Raw genomic sequence first — 15,574 nt, 5'->3', positions numbered from 1 at the left:
ATCATTTCTTTTTTTAAAAATATTTTTGCATTCATTTAAATTAATGTGAAATATGAAATCTGATCAATATCCGATGTGTTTGTCAATTTATTTTCTTCTAATTTATAGAGTCCAGATGCCCTTACCATTCTGGTGCATGTTTGCTAGACATCGGAAAACCTAATCAAATTCAGGGGTATATATTATTTTTTATTTTATTCGAATTTCATAATTAAGTTGTACTGGTGAATGAAATGAGAATAATATCTATTATTATAAAATTACAAAATCGAAACGGGCCTGTTTCTAAGCAACCAAAATTAGTGAAGATTTTTTGTTACGGAAATGGGTGACGTTTTTGTGTTACTGAACTCGGTTACGATTTTGGGTCGAGTTTTCATTTAACTCCTGAACACATCGGGAACCGCTTGACCTGTAGGGATCAAGATTTGTGCATGTACCCAGAGGTATGTATAAATCACCAATGCTCCTCACAGGGTTCGGGTACCCAGGATGGGGCATTCGACAGATCTCTATGACAGGTTTCATTTTGAGTCGAGAAGGAATACTTGCTTCTCATTGCGCATTGTGCTGCATTGCTTATTGTGGCACTGCAAAAATAATGGGGCATTACTGAATGCGGTGCATTGCATATTGTAGTGCATCGCGTGCTGTATTGCTCATTGTAATGAGCATTGCGGTGCATTGCATACTATAGTGCTTTGCTTATTGCGATGCATCCCATACTATGCTGCATTGCTTATTTGTGGTGTACAATATTACTGATTACACACATTACTACATTACTGATTGTGATGCTTTACGTGTTGTAATGTACTGAGTGCTGTATTGCTTATTGTAATGCAGTGCTTATGGATTATTATGACTCATTGCATATTATGGTGCTTTTTTTAGTGCGGTGCATCACATATTATGCGGTATTGTGGTGCATGAGGTATTGTGCTGCATTGCTTATTGTGGTGCAGCATTGTAAATATTGGTCAATTGCGCATTGTTATGCATTACGTATTTTAGTGAATGACGTACCATATTGCTTATTCTAATGCAGTGCTTATGGTGTATTGTGGTTCATTGCGTATTGTGGTAAATTGCTTATTGTGATGCTTCGCTGATTGCAGCGCATTGCTGATTTTGCTGGTTGTTGATTTGTATTGTTATGCATTACGTACTGTAGTGCATAATGTGCTGTATTGCTTATTGTAATGCAGTTTTTATTGCGTATTGAGGTGCATTGCGTATTATTCTGCTTTGCTTGATGCGATACATTGCGTTTGCGTATTGTGGTGGATTGCTTATCATACTGTATTGCTTCTTGTGGTGCATTGCGTGCTGTATTGCTTATTTTAATGAGTGCTTATTGCTTATTGCGGCGCACTGCAAATAGTGGTGCATTCCATATTGTAGTGCATCGCGTGCTGTATTGCTTATTGCAACGCAGTGCTTATTGCGCATTGTGGTGCATTGTGTATTATTGTGTTTTGTTCAATGCGATACATTTCATACTGTGGTGCTTTGCATATTGCGCTGTATTGTGCTTATTGTAATGCAGTGTTTACAGTGTATTGTGGTACATATTTGTAATATGGTACTTTGCCTATTGTGATGCATCGCGTATTGTGATGCATCGCGTATTGTGGTGCATTCCTTATCATGGTACACTACTTATTTTGCAGTATTGATGTTGTTGATGCATTGCATATAGTGGTGCATTGCTTATTGCTGCATTGCCGATGGTGGTGCATTGCTTATTGCTGCATTGCCGATGGTGGTACATTGCGTTTTGTGCTGTATTGTGGTGCACTGCATATAGTAGTGGATTGAGTATTGTGCTTTATTGCCGATAGTGGTGCATCACGTATGTATTGCAGTGCATCAAGTATTCTGTTGTATTTATGATGGCAGTGCATTGCTTATCGAAATCAGAATGGGAAACTGGCAATGAATAACTATTTCACAAGCATTTGAAGTGCCTGAGGAATATTTTGCTTTATAATTAAAGAAGATGTGATGAGTAGTTAGCTCCATAGGAGGAGTTGAGGGGGCTTTGCCCCCCCCCCCCTAGTTATAGATAAAATTTCATGAAATTTTCTTGAACTGGATTGAAAATTGAATTGAATTGAAATATTTTATCTACAGTAATATTCTTCAACCTGTGAGTGCATTGACTCACAAACAATCTGAAGTAAAAAGTAAAAACTATTTGTTGAAAGTGCTCAAACATGTATAAGCAAAGTATTGACAAAACAGCATGATTTGAGCAAAAGTGCATTAGACACACAAAGCTTTAAATGCTTTGAACAAGTTTAATTCAAAAGCAATTATCAGACAGTGTTGTGTCAGTGTACAGAGTTCGTCTTATAAATCTGGGCCTTCAACCATTGACCCTCTGCAGGCCACATTTGACATTTTAATGAAGTTGCATGGGCCATTAAGATATACTATATGCATGTTATAGAGCTTGACAGGCCATGTGAGATCTCTGTTGTAAATGAAACTACAGTAACTCCTTGTTGCACCACACTTCATTATAACATGTATTTTGATATTTCACACTATTTAATAGAACCACTATTGGACGCGGTAGCCCAGGTCGATAAGATACTCTCCTAAAGTACCAAAGGATGTGCAGAGGTGTCGCGAGTTCGATACCTGGTTCATCCTTGTCAGAAAACTTTCCTGACATAGGGGTACAACAGAAACGGTGACACGACCACAGAAAACATTGCTACCGGAGGGAGTCCCCCATCGAGGGGTTCGCGTACCAACCCCTCGATGAGTATAAAAAACAAGCCTGCAGTTCGGAATCTGCAATAAATTGTAGGTCCCGGTCTAATTAGCCTTCGTGTGCAGAAAATGACAGTGGTGCGACAAAAATGATCAATGATCAGAACCACTATTAAAGAACTTTATTAAAAGTTAGTATTATAAGTTTTTATTAAACTTAAAATAAATTCAACAACTCGCATTAGAATGTAAATAAATTTATCATTAACCCTATATAGTGAGTAAGACCCGCTGTATGGGGTTTTTCTTTGCCATGTTTCCCATTTTGTATTTTGTTAGCTACTGGAGAAGGAACTTCACATAGTTCTGAGGGGGATGACTATTAGTCAGGGGTTTGAAATACATACTTTTAGTATAACAAGAAAATTATTTTTTGACCATTGAACAAGGGTGATTTTTAACAGTCACTCATCTTTTGTTAGAAGGAGTTTTACTGTATTTTGAGGACATGAAATGTCTTAATGTGGTCTTCATTATGTTAATGAGAGAATTAGCTTTCAGACATTAGTTGTTAAAGATGTAACTTTCAGGAATGAATTAACTTATAAATAGAAGTACCACTGTATTTCAGTTTTTATCAGCATTCATTTTCAAGTTTTATAGTCCTTTAAATTCAGTCTTGCACACACAAGTTACTTAATAATATAATCATATATGAAGCCTTCCATAGCTTTTTTTGCAGTTGATTTAATTCTGATTAGCTCATACAAGTTTAGTTTGTGTCTAAATAAATAAATAAATTGTTTAGTTATATTTGAAAATTAATCTTTGCTACAACATTTGAATTTTTATGGGAAATTTTTGTATAACATTTTATTAATTTGAAAAGTGAATATGTCCAGGTCTATCATGTAATTATGTATGTATGTTTCCCTTCATATCTAAAACTTAAACTGAGAATGTTGTCTTTGCTATTTCGAAAATTCAGGGTGACTAAAAATAACAATTATATCAATTGTTTTTTCAATTTTTAGGAGAAGAAACATTGGCAGAGTAGAGGAAGGTCCATATTTCAAAGACAATATTTTACGTATCAAATACACTAATGGTGAACCATGTACAAGAGATCATTTCTCATCTGCACGTTTCATGGAGACTGTTATTAATTTCTCTTGTAATGAGAATGCTGTGGTATGTGATTGCAAAATGATAAAAAAATTGCATGTTATTCAAGTAGTGTATAATTGTTTTAAATGTAATGTTTAAAGATTGATATTTGCTTTGTTATAACTTAAATAGTATATTGATGTACAGAAATGAGTTCATATGAATTTCTGATTATGATAAAGAAAATTTTTTTTGAATGACTGAAAACAAAAACAGCACTTAGTTATTATGTATCAACTTGCAAATTTAATACAAAGTACAGATGACTGGATACCAAATGAAGATAATCGGAAAATAAAAGTTACATTCCTCTGTAGGGAATCAAACTACCAATCTCATCTCATTGTTTTGTTCTATGTCGCCATCTGGGGGCTAATTTTGTTTCGAGCTGTTGCTGAGTTAGGATGCTGTCTATTGCACAGTTCCATTCAGTCCAAAGGAACACAGTGTTCTTAGGAAAGAATATGTCTGTCCTCTGTAGCTTAATGGTAGAGCACGTGCCTGGAAAGTGCAAGGTTGGCAGTTCGATTTCCCCACAGGGGAATGTGACTTTTCAATTATCTTCGCTTGGTATTCAGTCATCTGTACTTTGTGTAATTAGTTAGGGCAGAGGTTTATCATCTTGTTCTTAGAAATTTTATGTTCACCATGCAGTGTATTGTATTATTCTCAAAGCAAATCCTGTGGCTATGCATCAAAGAATTTTATTCTATAGTACGCCAAGTTTTTCGAATTGAATATAGTTTTATATTTCACGCTTTATTATGTTTTTTGTAGATTTTTTTAAAAAATGACTTTTTTAGGCAAGTGATCCTGAATATGTTGGAAGAGATGGTTGTGTCTATTATTTTGATTGGGCTTCAACCTTTGCTTGCCCACTTCAACAGCCTCCTGCAATAACCACATCTGATTGCTCTGTCACTGATCCTATGACAGGTGAAGGGTTTCTAATGCATAAATTTTTAAGAAATATACAGTTTATATCATTTAATGAATAGGATATATTTATAAGAGCTAAAGATTTTAAAAAACTTCTGAATGAAATAATATGACACAATATAACAAATTGAGCATAATAGAATCATTGGTTTATGGATCATTGGTTATTTTTCAATAACCAAATTGATGTGGTTCATAGAATCATCACTTCTGCTTTATTGTGCCATTTAATAACTTTTTTACACATCTTTCAACAAATTCTTCGAAGGAATTACTTTTAAAATACTTTCTGCTCAGATGAGAAATTCTATATTTGATCGGTTGACTTGTATCTCCTCATTCTTTATCAGTAATGGGATCAAAAAAACATTGACGTGAAAAAGTCCTTGGAAATACTAAGCAAAAATCCTTGGACAAAGGGTCATCTTTTGCATTTTTTTTTATCACCTCAAAACTAACTTACCCTCAAGAAAACTTGCTCTAACTTCAGATTTGCCAAACGAGAGTTTGCTCATAAGGGTTTGTAGAAATTCCATTTATCGCTTCAGTATATATTTCTACATGATTAGCTCTTAAACTCTATTGTTTAGGTCTTGGTGAAAATGAATTGGCGGCAAATGGTATTCACCCCAAGTCAGAATGGGAGCAATCCTGGAGAATTTTTTTCCCACCTGTTTCTTCCTACTAAAGAATGAGCGTTCTCTTTTTGTGGTCAAACGATATTCACTGCATAGAAATTTACAAGGTGGGGGGGGGGGATATTATAATTTTTCCTTTTATAAAAACAGCAAAAGATTTTATTCCATATGACTGTGTTAAAAAAATTCTGGTTTTTCCTTCATGGTTTTCCTTTGACATTTTCTTTTTTCATGGCTCACTGATGTGTTACAGATTCATCATATTTACATAGTCATATTGTCTTTATACAGGTTTCAAATTCAGTCTATCTTCATTGAGGAGTGGCATACCCTACAAAGTTCAAACAAACAACCATATCTATCATCTCAATATTTGTGGATCAGTGAAGAATTCTCCATGTGGTGCACAATCAGGTAAAATTATTTTGTTCTGGCCCGAAAATTTTCCCCTATATGTTATTGTATAGGAATAAGTGAGATATCTGAAAGCTTCCCATATAACAAAATTAGAGGGCTTGAATGGCTATATATAAAACACCTGTACTATCAGTGTCTTTTTCACTATACATTTGTTTTTATTCACAAATATTTTCAAAAATAATTTTTTTTTCAACCTAAAATTTTAAAGAGTATTTTCACTCAAAGAAATTTAAAGGAATAAAAAGGAGTTTCAATGTATATTTCTGTCATAAAATTGGAAAGTGTGATCCTGAATTATGTTGTATTTTGCATCCCTTAGTAGGAAGACTCCATGAAATGGGTGATGTTTTTTTTTCTTGATTGACTGTGTTTTTTTGTTGACAATCATAAGTGCCAATAAGTTTTAAAAGAATTACTTGCATAACTCATTCATTCAGTGTTCTTTGTTTGTGCATTTCAAAATCATTTTTCTTTCTCTTTCTTTCAAACTGATCACAATTCGCCATGGGCAATTTACTTCCTGGTGAGTTGTGCCAGAAGTGTGTTTACTTAACAGTCTAAGTGCATATCTAGTGTTGTGTCTGACTTTTCAGCGCTGCCACGTATATTTTATAAGTGAAGTGAGTGAAGCCTGATGATTGAATATTTGTACTGTTTGTAGGGCTGTTGCTCTCTTTGGTGAGACTTTTCAATGGGGAGATTGGCTCGCATAGTGTCATTACCAATTTTTCAGTCGTCCTGGTGACCTAGCATTAATGAAGTTCTCAAATAAAGGAAGATAAAAGTGGTCATATTTGATGATAATTCAATTGGTCTATTCTATGGAATGTACCATTTGAAAAGCAAAAAAGAAAATTATCAATATATTTCACAAAAGTGATCAGAACTGAAAAAGTTTTGAATTCCTATATCGGGAAATCTTGATTATTTTTCTAATATTGTTTAAATAATGACAGAAAACAAAGCTTAGTTTATTTTGGAATTATTTATCAAAGAAATAACTTCATGTATAGCAGTGTTTCCCAACCTTTTTTGTCCCATCGCTCCCCTTCTTCAGAATTTTTTTTCCCCCACTCCCCAATGCAATCTAACCCATAGGATCCTATGTTATACCAGTAGCTTCTACCACCCCCTGAAACATTCCATCACCCCTCCGCCAGAGGGCGTTAACGCCCACATTGGGAATCTTGGGAATATTTTCAAAAATAATTTTTTTTTCAACCTAAAATTTTAAAGAGTATTTTCACTCAAAGAAATTTAAAGGAATAAAAAGGAGTTTCAATGTATATTTCTGTCATAAAATTGGAAAGTGTGATCCTGAATTATGTTGTATTTTGCATCCCTTAGTAGGAAGACTCCATGAAATGGGTGATGTTTTTTTTTCTTGATTGACTGTGTTTTTTTGTTGACAATCATAAGTGCCAATAAGTTTTAAAAGAATTACTTGCATAACTCATTCATTCAGTGTTCTTTGTTTGTGCATTTCAAAATCATTTTTCTTTCTCTTTCTTTCAAACTGATCACAATTCGCCATGGGCAATTTACTTCCTGGTGAGTTGTGCCAGAAGTGTGTTTACTTAACAGTCTAAGTGCATATCTAGTGTTGTGTCTGACTTTTCAGCGCTGCCACGTATATTTTATAAGTGAAGTGAGTGAAGCCTGATGATTGAATATTTGTACTGTTTGTAGGGCTGTTGCTCTCTTTGGTGAGACTTTTCAATGGGGAGATTGGCTCGCATAGTGTCATTACCAATTTTTCAGTCGTCCTGGTGACCTAGCATTAATGAAGTTCTCAAATAAAGGAAGATAAAAGTGGTCATATTTGATGATAATTCAATTGGTCTATTCTATGGAATGTACCATTTGAAAAGCAAAAAAGAAAATTATCAATATATTTCACAAAAGTGATCAGAACTGAAAAAGTTTTGAATTCCTATATCGGGAAATCTTGATTATTTTTCTAATATTGTTTAAATAATGACAGAAAACAAAGCTTAGTTTATTTTGGAATTATTTATCAAAGAAATAACTTCATGTATAGCAGTGTTTCCCAACCTTTTTTGTCCCATCGCTCCCCTTCTTCAGAATTTTTTTTCCCCCACTCCCCAATGCAATCTAACCCATAGGATCCTATGTTATACCAGTAGCTTCTACCACCCCCTGAAACATTCCATCACCCCTCCGCCAGAGGGCGTTAACGCCCACATTGGGAATCACTAATATATAGTATTTGATTGCATCTAATTATACTTTTGACACTTAAAAGCATAAATCTTGGTTGTAACAACAAAATTTTGTGGCCTTTTTGATGCCATAACTGAGTTTGATTATTTTTTGACATTTTTCTCCATCATGTATATTTTTATTTATTTTTTTTAAATAGGTGTTTGCCAAGAAGAAAATAGTGGAGGTAGGAATTGGAATGCTGGAAAACCAAACAGTAATCTTCATTTCAGTGATGGTATCTTGTACCTGAATTATACTGATGGAGCTCCATGTCATGAAGGAAGATTTGAACGTAACACCATCATACAATTTCACTGTGGTACTGACATAGGAGAACCAATGTTTCTGTATGAGTCAACTGATTGCACTTACCATTTCACATGGATGACAGAACTAGCATGTCAATCCCTGGTATATATTTGTTTATTATGTATTTGTAATCTAAAACAGTGCTCTTAAACATTTTTATAACTGTGGACTTTTCTTTCTTTCAAACTAAGCACAACTCAGGTCTATCACCATGGGCAATTTACTACCTAGTGAGTTGTACCGGAAGTGTGTGTACCTAACAGTCTGAGCTAGTATCTAGTGTTGCGTCTGATTTCAGTGCTGCCATCTACATTTAAGAAGTGAAGTGTACTGATTGAATATTTGTACTGTACATAGGCCTGTTGCTCTCTGTGGTGAAACTTTTTAACAGAGAGAACTGCTTGCCTTTGCACCTCGAAATTGGGAACCATAGAAAACCAATTTCAGCTGACCACCACTGTGGCGGCGGTGGGGCTTTAACAACCCGGGTCCCTGCGCTGCAAGTCAGTCACTATGACCACCACAATGGCTATATAACTAGTGCAAATAGGCAAAACATTTTACGAACCAGTGGAAACATGAAACAGCAATATGTGGACTAGCAGAAAGATATTCACGGCCATGCTCATGATAAGGGCAGAAAAGAAAACCAGTATTGAGAGTATTTTATTGGTGCAATCTGGAGTTAAGAAATAACAATTTTTGATTATTACATCTGCAGGGCAATCTACAAATGATCACTTGGTCTACTTCCTACTTTTTGATAAAATGTCCTATTTTTTTTACTAAATCCTGTCAACAAAATTTGTGTTTGTTGTTTTTAATTGAAGAGGGAATCATCGATATATTGCCAAGTAATACAAATGTAGTAGGTTGCAATTCATGATTCTGCCAACGCAGGAATATTATCATTTTCCGTGTTATTCAAGGGTGTATGTGGACCATTTGGTTTTATTAATTGTTCTTTTGCTTAGTTTAAGGATTCAAAAAGTAGAGTAGTCAAAAACTTTTGTCGGGATGGGAAAAAATAATTTTGCATTTTTCATGGTTTTGGTCTATTCATTGTACAATAACTAACATTGTATTTGATAAATCATTCTGTATTTTCAGGACATGTAGAAGCATAAACAATCTTTACAAAGCTCCTCAAAGAGCTAGAAATGAAAGTGTTTCATTTGTCAAAAATGATGACACTGGCATTGAACAGTAAAATGTAAATAAATCTTTAAAAAAAAAAGATGGACAGCACAGTAAAACCATTTGGTTCAACTTAACTTATTTACATTCAACATTATAATTTACACATTGTGCTTTTGGAAGTGGTCTCGAAAGAGCGTCATTCTTAAAAAAAACTTAAATGTCTTCATAATTTGCTGTGTATGAAGGAAAAAAGTTGACAGACTGGACTTTTACTGTGGATGACCTCTTGAAAAAATGTTACATATATATATTGTGTGGAGAGACATACTCAACCATAGAAAATCTGTGGTTGCTAGTACGGATGAGACGAATAGTGATTTAACCGAACATACATTTTCTTAAAATTCATCACAATTATGAATAAAATTGGTGTTTTTAATTGAAAATAAAACTGACATAACCTTTTTCACAGGAAGGAATATATACGCCACACAATGAAATATAATAAGTAAATTTTTCATTTACGTAATCAGTAAATTTGTATTTGTTAATTTTTCATTTATCATTTCATTATAAAATTCTAATTAATATGATTTTTTTAAAATTAGTTTGTTGTGCTTAGATTTACACAGATATTCGGCTGAACCAAATATTCAGCAAAAAGGTTGTAATACCAAGTAGCAGCCAAATATTCCTCCCATCTCTAGTTGCTAGTAGATGGTTTTGACCCAAAATTGTTTTTGTTACTGAGTCATTTCTATCATTTTGCTTTGGATCGAGTCAATCTTAATAGGATATTGAAATAGTGTTATGAAAAAAAAGAAAAAAGAATATTTTAAAATTTTTTGAAAATTAAAAAATTTGAGTGATTTATTCTAAAATTATGCCTATGATTATGTTGGCTAAGGGGGTACCTTACCCGTCCTACTTTTTATAATTTTATGAGTGGGAGCCCTGCGTCTGATGGTTTCTAGTTAGAAAATATCGAGTTGGTTGTATAGTATTTTCACATGTATTGATGCAGATCTCTGTGCTCAATTTTGTTTTCTTCAAGGTACATTGTGCCATCAGGAATGGATCAGATTACTTCAGTTTGGCTCCATTATCAAATGCACGTTCTTTCTCAGTCAAATCTACACTATATGGTGATGACCCAGATGCTGTATATTTCTTAAGAGTTTGTGGTCCTCTTGGAGAACTGGATGATGTTCCATGTCCACCATCGGCATCAATATGCAGAGTTACCAAACATGGATCCTATGCAGAAGTAAGAACTTATTCCTTTTGTGAGTTACTACAACTTTAGTAACAGTCGAAAAAAGTTTGTGTAGTGATTTAATTTATATCCTGAAATTATAACTCACAACATAAGACAAACGATATATATATATATATATATATATATATATATTTTATCATTCATTGAAATTTTGTGATTCTAATAAATATTTGCGTTGAAGATGTAGAAGGAGTTAATTTACATGGACACAAACCACACTCTTAGGTTTTTCAATGACAGGATTTTTTTTTTCGCAGTGTTAGAGCTTAATATTATAAGTAGAGCTAGTAATTGGTAATATTAAAAATGCATGATTATGTAGACTAGTGGTAGCTAATCTTTCTTCAACCACTGCCAATATCAAGACCACAAATTCATGTCACTCTCAGACACACAAATTTTTGCACTTGCCATTCATTTTTTCCTTTTGAACTTGTTAATACAATGTAGGCAATACTCTGGATTGACATCAGAAGGTAAGTCTTTCTTTCACAAACAAAAATTATTTCTTATTGAGTGGTATGACGGTAGGCAAAATATATATTCCCCGTCTTTAAATTTTTTTAATTAAAAATTTTTTTCATTACAAATCTTCATATGCAGTTCTCAGTACCATGGGGTACAACTGAATGGTGCACGTGCTGAAAGGTTGACCATACCTGATATAGACTAAACTAGCTCAACTACACTTGTAATTTCGAATTTGGAAAAATCATACATGTGTAAATTGAAATTTTGAGATCTTTGTTGAGTAACTCCAAGCAGACCTCTCTTCTTGTCAAACAGGTTTTCAATTGTTTTATACTTTATTTATATTTCAAACAGATACCAATCTTTTTATTCACTATTTCTACTGAACTAAAATGCAAGGGTGCAAGAGCTGTGCCAATTGCACAAAACTGCACCGAAACGGTTCTCTTGCTGCATGGTGCGCCAAGGCTCAGAATCCCTGCACATTTGCATCAATTCTTGTTTGTGGTTCGCGGAGGTACCGCTAATGCACGTAGTGCGTCAAATACCTGGAATTTAGGAAAAAGAAGCATGAAAATTTTCTTCACGGGACGCGTTCTTTCCAAGACAAGGAAAAAGATATGGATGGGGAGACTTCAATTTTTTTACTTCTCACCATCTACCACAATCGCGTCATCTCGTGTCCTTGAAAAGTAGTTGTACTGCTTTGAAGTAGTCCCCAATAATGGTGCTGTACTGTTATTGGTATAACCCACGGGATATCAAAGTCCCTGAATGAATATGCCGAATTTCCAGATTTCGAAGAGCGTTTTTTTTCGTGTGGGTTATATACTGAAAATAACGGCAATTTCTCTGCTACCAACCTGCATTCAAAGACAGCCTAACTATGGGGTAAATTCGCTTTATTTCCCCCAAGATTGCAAACGCGCCTTTGCGAAGAATCAAAAAGGAGGATTGGTTTACTCCTTTAAATTACCAAATTTTTTCCGAGATTGTTGGGAAAAAATGGGATCTGTAAAAACTCCAGCTAAAATATCCATAGTTTTGTCATCTAGCCACTATGCGGTCGTATGGTTGTCGTCAGCGGTTGCCGATCGTAACAATTTCACATCGCGAAAATCCGGATTTGGCGGACAGGGTCGGCTCGAGGAAAAAAAATTCTCTACCCATGCAGAACCTATTTTTGGAGCTACTGACCACATTTTTTTTGGTTGACAAAGTTTTTTTCACTCTTTCAACTCCAGTTAGCACCCCTCCTAGAGCGCCGCCCAATATGGATGCATGGTCCGCCCCTGCATTGGTGGGGGAGGGGCATGCTCTTAACAATGGTCAAAGGAAGGAGTTTTTGCCAGGAGCATGCTCATTTTACATAACTTGTGTGAAATACCTATTATATAGAAATGTCCTACCTTTCCAAAACATGTTAGAGAGAATGAAATGCTTGCACCCTCTCTTGTTTTTCGCGCTCCTTCTCGTGCATTGCTGGAATGGTGCATTACTCCTTCACGTATTGCTAGGATTTTACTTAACATTATATCACCAATAGAACTATCAATTATGAGTGATGAATGGGTTGCACTACAATGCAAAGAATTACAAGAAGTGAAATCAGTTCAGAGAATATATAGATATTGGGCGGACATATTCAAACTTAGAAACCTTGAGAGCAGCCCAAAATTTTGCTAGTTTTGGTGAAGGCTTTTTTATCTTTAGCACATGGTAATGTAGACAGTGAAAGAGAGTTCAGTGTTAACAAAAGTCTGTTTGAATAGTGAAAAATCTGTCCATCCAATGCTTTAAAAGAATAAGACACAAAATCTTATGTTCAAGGGCATGAAAAATTCGAAAAAAATTGTCATTAGGATGCTGAGCTTCTGAAAGCGACTCGTGATTCGTGTAGAAGATATTGTAACAGGCTTCAGGCTCAGAAAACAGCAGAAAAAAAAATTAATTTATTAACATGCTATTATGTTGAGAAATTGAAGTAAATGAGGTATGTATATTTTTCTCGTTTTTTGCATTTCGTTTTTAAATTTAATCATTTCTTTAAATTCTGTGAGAAGCTAACTTTTTTCCATGGAAACCCTTATTATATTCTGCATGCACTTTTTTTTGCCATATCAGGATGAATGAGATTTTGTTCAAGCAGCAGAAATGCTTGCTACCTAGGTTTTCAGTATGCATGCATATTTAGGGAAAAGTAATATTCAAACAATGATTGTGTTGCATACCAGGGGGTTCTTATCTAATGGAAGGAATCATGAAAGTAATGCCGGTAACCATATCTATGATGATGATCATTGAGGAAGGGTTTAAAATGTAGTATATTCCTTAATGGAAAAATATTGTTTGGCGATAAAACCGATTTGATTATTGGGGGGGGGGGGGGTTACCACAGTGAATGAATATTAAGCAGGGCTGAATTTTCACCAGGACAGTGGCAAAAACTGGAAAAAATCAAGTAAAAAAAGTGCTAAAAATGACAAAAAAATTTAAAATACACATAATATTATGAATGTTATGCAGTTTTCAATCATTAGAATTACAATTTTGGTAAATACATTTTTCACTATTTAGCTTTTTATATTTCTAAGAGCTTTTGTGAGAGTTTTTCGTGTAAGTGGTGTGCATTTCAAACAAAATCGTTCAAGCATATTTTTAACAAGCTCATTTTCCTTAACAAAAAATGGCAAAAATATGGCAAAAACTTTTTGCCAAGTGGTATTTTCCACTATGGTAAAAATTTGCCAATCCTGATATTAAGTATATCATACGCATGAAATGAAAATGATTTTTCAATAATAAAAGATATTTGTTATATAATTACAGAACCTAGGCCATGAATGGCATTTGCCATTTCTTGACTTTCAAGGGCATGCTACGGCCATTTATACCAATGGCTCGATCTGTGAAGGAAACAAAAGTGAGAGGTATCGTTCAAGAGTCATATTCCTGTGTGACCCTACAGAAATGCTGGTAAATTTGAACTAAATTTATTCATTGATGCATCTTCAGTTGGATTTTTTATAATTGTTTTTCCGGATTATTATTTTATCAGTCAAATTTTCAAGTTTTAGCATGAGTTACAGCAACAAAAAATAATTTCATAAAAATGTATCAATAATTTTTCAGAGAGTAAATGCCAATATAATACACATAAGGGGTAATTTCATTTGAAACTTAATGTATATCAGGTTTTTTTTTGCATCTAGTTTTATTTTAAAATATCATTTATGTTTGTTTAAAAAATAATTTTGAAAAACACAATTTTTTTTCTCTTTTCACAGGGTGAGCCTGTTCTTGTTTCAAAGCTAGAAAATGACTGTGTTTTCATATTTGAATGGAAGACCAGTGTTGTTTGTCCATCAAAGCCAACCATTAGTCCTAAAACATGCTCGTTTAAAGATGAAGGCAAAGGATTATATTTTGATCTTTCATCAGCTCGTGATCCCGGATCATATTATGAGGTAAGAAAGCACAAGGATTTATTAATTTTAAAAGAAAAAAATTGTATTCTCAGAAACGTTTTAGCACTAAGATACTGAATTATGAGATACAGTCTATGCTCATATAATGACCCCATCTTTCCACCAAGAGTGTTTGTTACATCAAAAGAAATACATGCATATGATACTCACATGCAAATGTGGACTTACCCTAGCAGTCATTGTAATGAAATGGTTGCTATAACTATAACGCCAATTGCATAAACATTGTTATTGAATTAAAATTTATATTTAAATAAGGCTCACACTTTTTAGAGGAGCTGTAAAAATTTCAGAATCTCCTAAACTACTCCATGAGTAGTTTTTTTTTTCAAAACACAACCTTGTTAGAAATAATCCATGGGAGCTGTGAGCAAACTTTGGAGGCTCAAGAGAAGCGCATAAACTAGCACCTGACAAATCCCAGATGCCCAGTCACCATGGTTACTAAAAAATTGATATTGGTGCCTAAAATTTTGAAAATGTGATTACTGAATTGAAGTCTGAGGACACTAAATTTATGAAATTCATATCAGCATGTCTAACATTTAGGGAGGGGGGGTCACTTTCTTGGAGAAATAGAGGAAACAAATTTTTTACATTTTTTTTTCTAAAAACAAATGCTTGACCTTGAAACTTTCTAGCATGGCACCTAGTTTTTTTACAATTTGTGGAGCCATGTCATAGACTATCGATTTTTGGATGCTCCAATGACCTGGGGGGGGGGGGGACTATTATGCTGATGTCGTTATGACAAAAGAGCTTTATATTTTCAT

At 34.2% G+C, this 15,574-nt stretch overlaps 1 protein-coding gene across 2 annotated transcripts in view; it reads left to right on the top strand.

The window, feature by feature from the left end:
* Window positions 1–15,574, top strand: part of Lerp (lysosomal enzyme receptor protein) — a 119,742-nt gene that overhangs the window by 66,423 nt on the left and 37,745 nt on the right. For both annotated transcript variants that reach the window (XM_089236616.1, XM_089236617.1), the window contains exons 23-30: window positions 109–175; window positions 3,759–3,915; window positions 4,695–4,827; window positions 5,760–5,882; window positions 8,272–8,525; window positions 10,618–10,830; window positions 14,143–14,289; window positions 14,601–14,780. In XM_089236616.1, the coding sequence (XP_089092742.1) occupies window positions 109–175; window positions 3,759–3,915; window positions 4,695–4,827; window positions 5,760–5,882; window positions 8,272–8,525; window positions 10,618–10,830; window positions 14,143–14,289; window positions 14,601–14,780 (1,274 nt within the window). The remainder of the gene's footprint in view (window positions 1–108; window positions 176–3,758; window positions 3,916–4,694; window positions 4,828–5,759; window positions 5,883–8,271; window positions 8,526–10,617; window positions 10,831–14,142; window positions 14,290–14,600; window positions 14,781–15,574) is intronic.

The sequence above is a fragment of the Pholcus phalangioides genome, unplaced genomic scaffold (assembly GCF_987345545.1).
Source record: "Pholcus phalangioides strain wild (caught in Gottingen) unplaced genomic scaffold, Ppha-v1.0 ptg000009l_1, whole genome shotgun sequence".
Classification (NCBI taxonomy): domain Eukaryota; kingdom Metazoa; phylum Arthropoda; class Arachnida; order Araneae; family Pholcidae; genus Pholcus; species Pholcus phalangioides.
The sequence above is the reverse complement of the archived record's forward strand: the minus strand, read 5'-3'. Positions and strand labels throughout refer to the sequence as shown.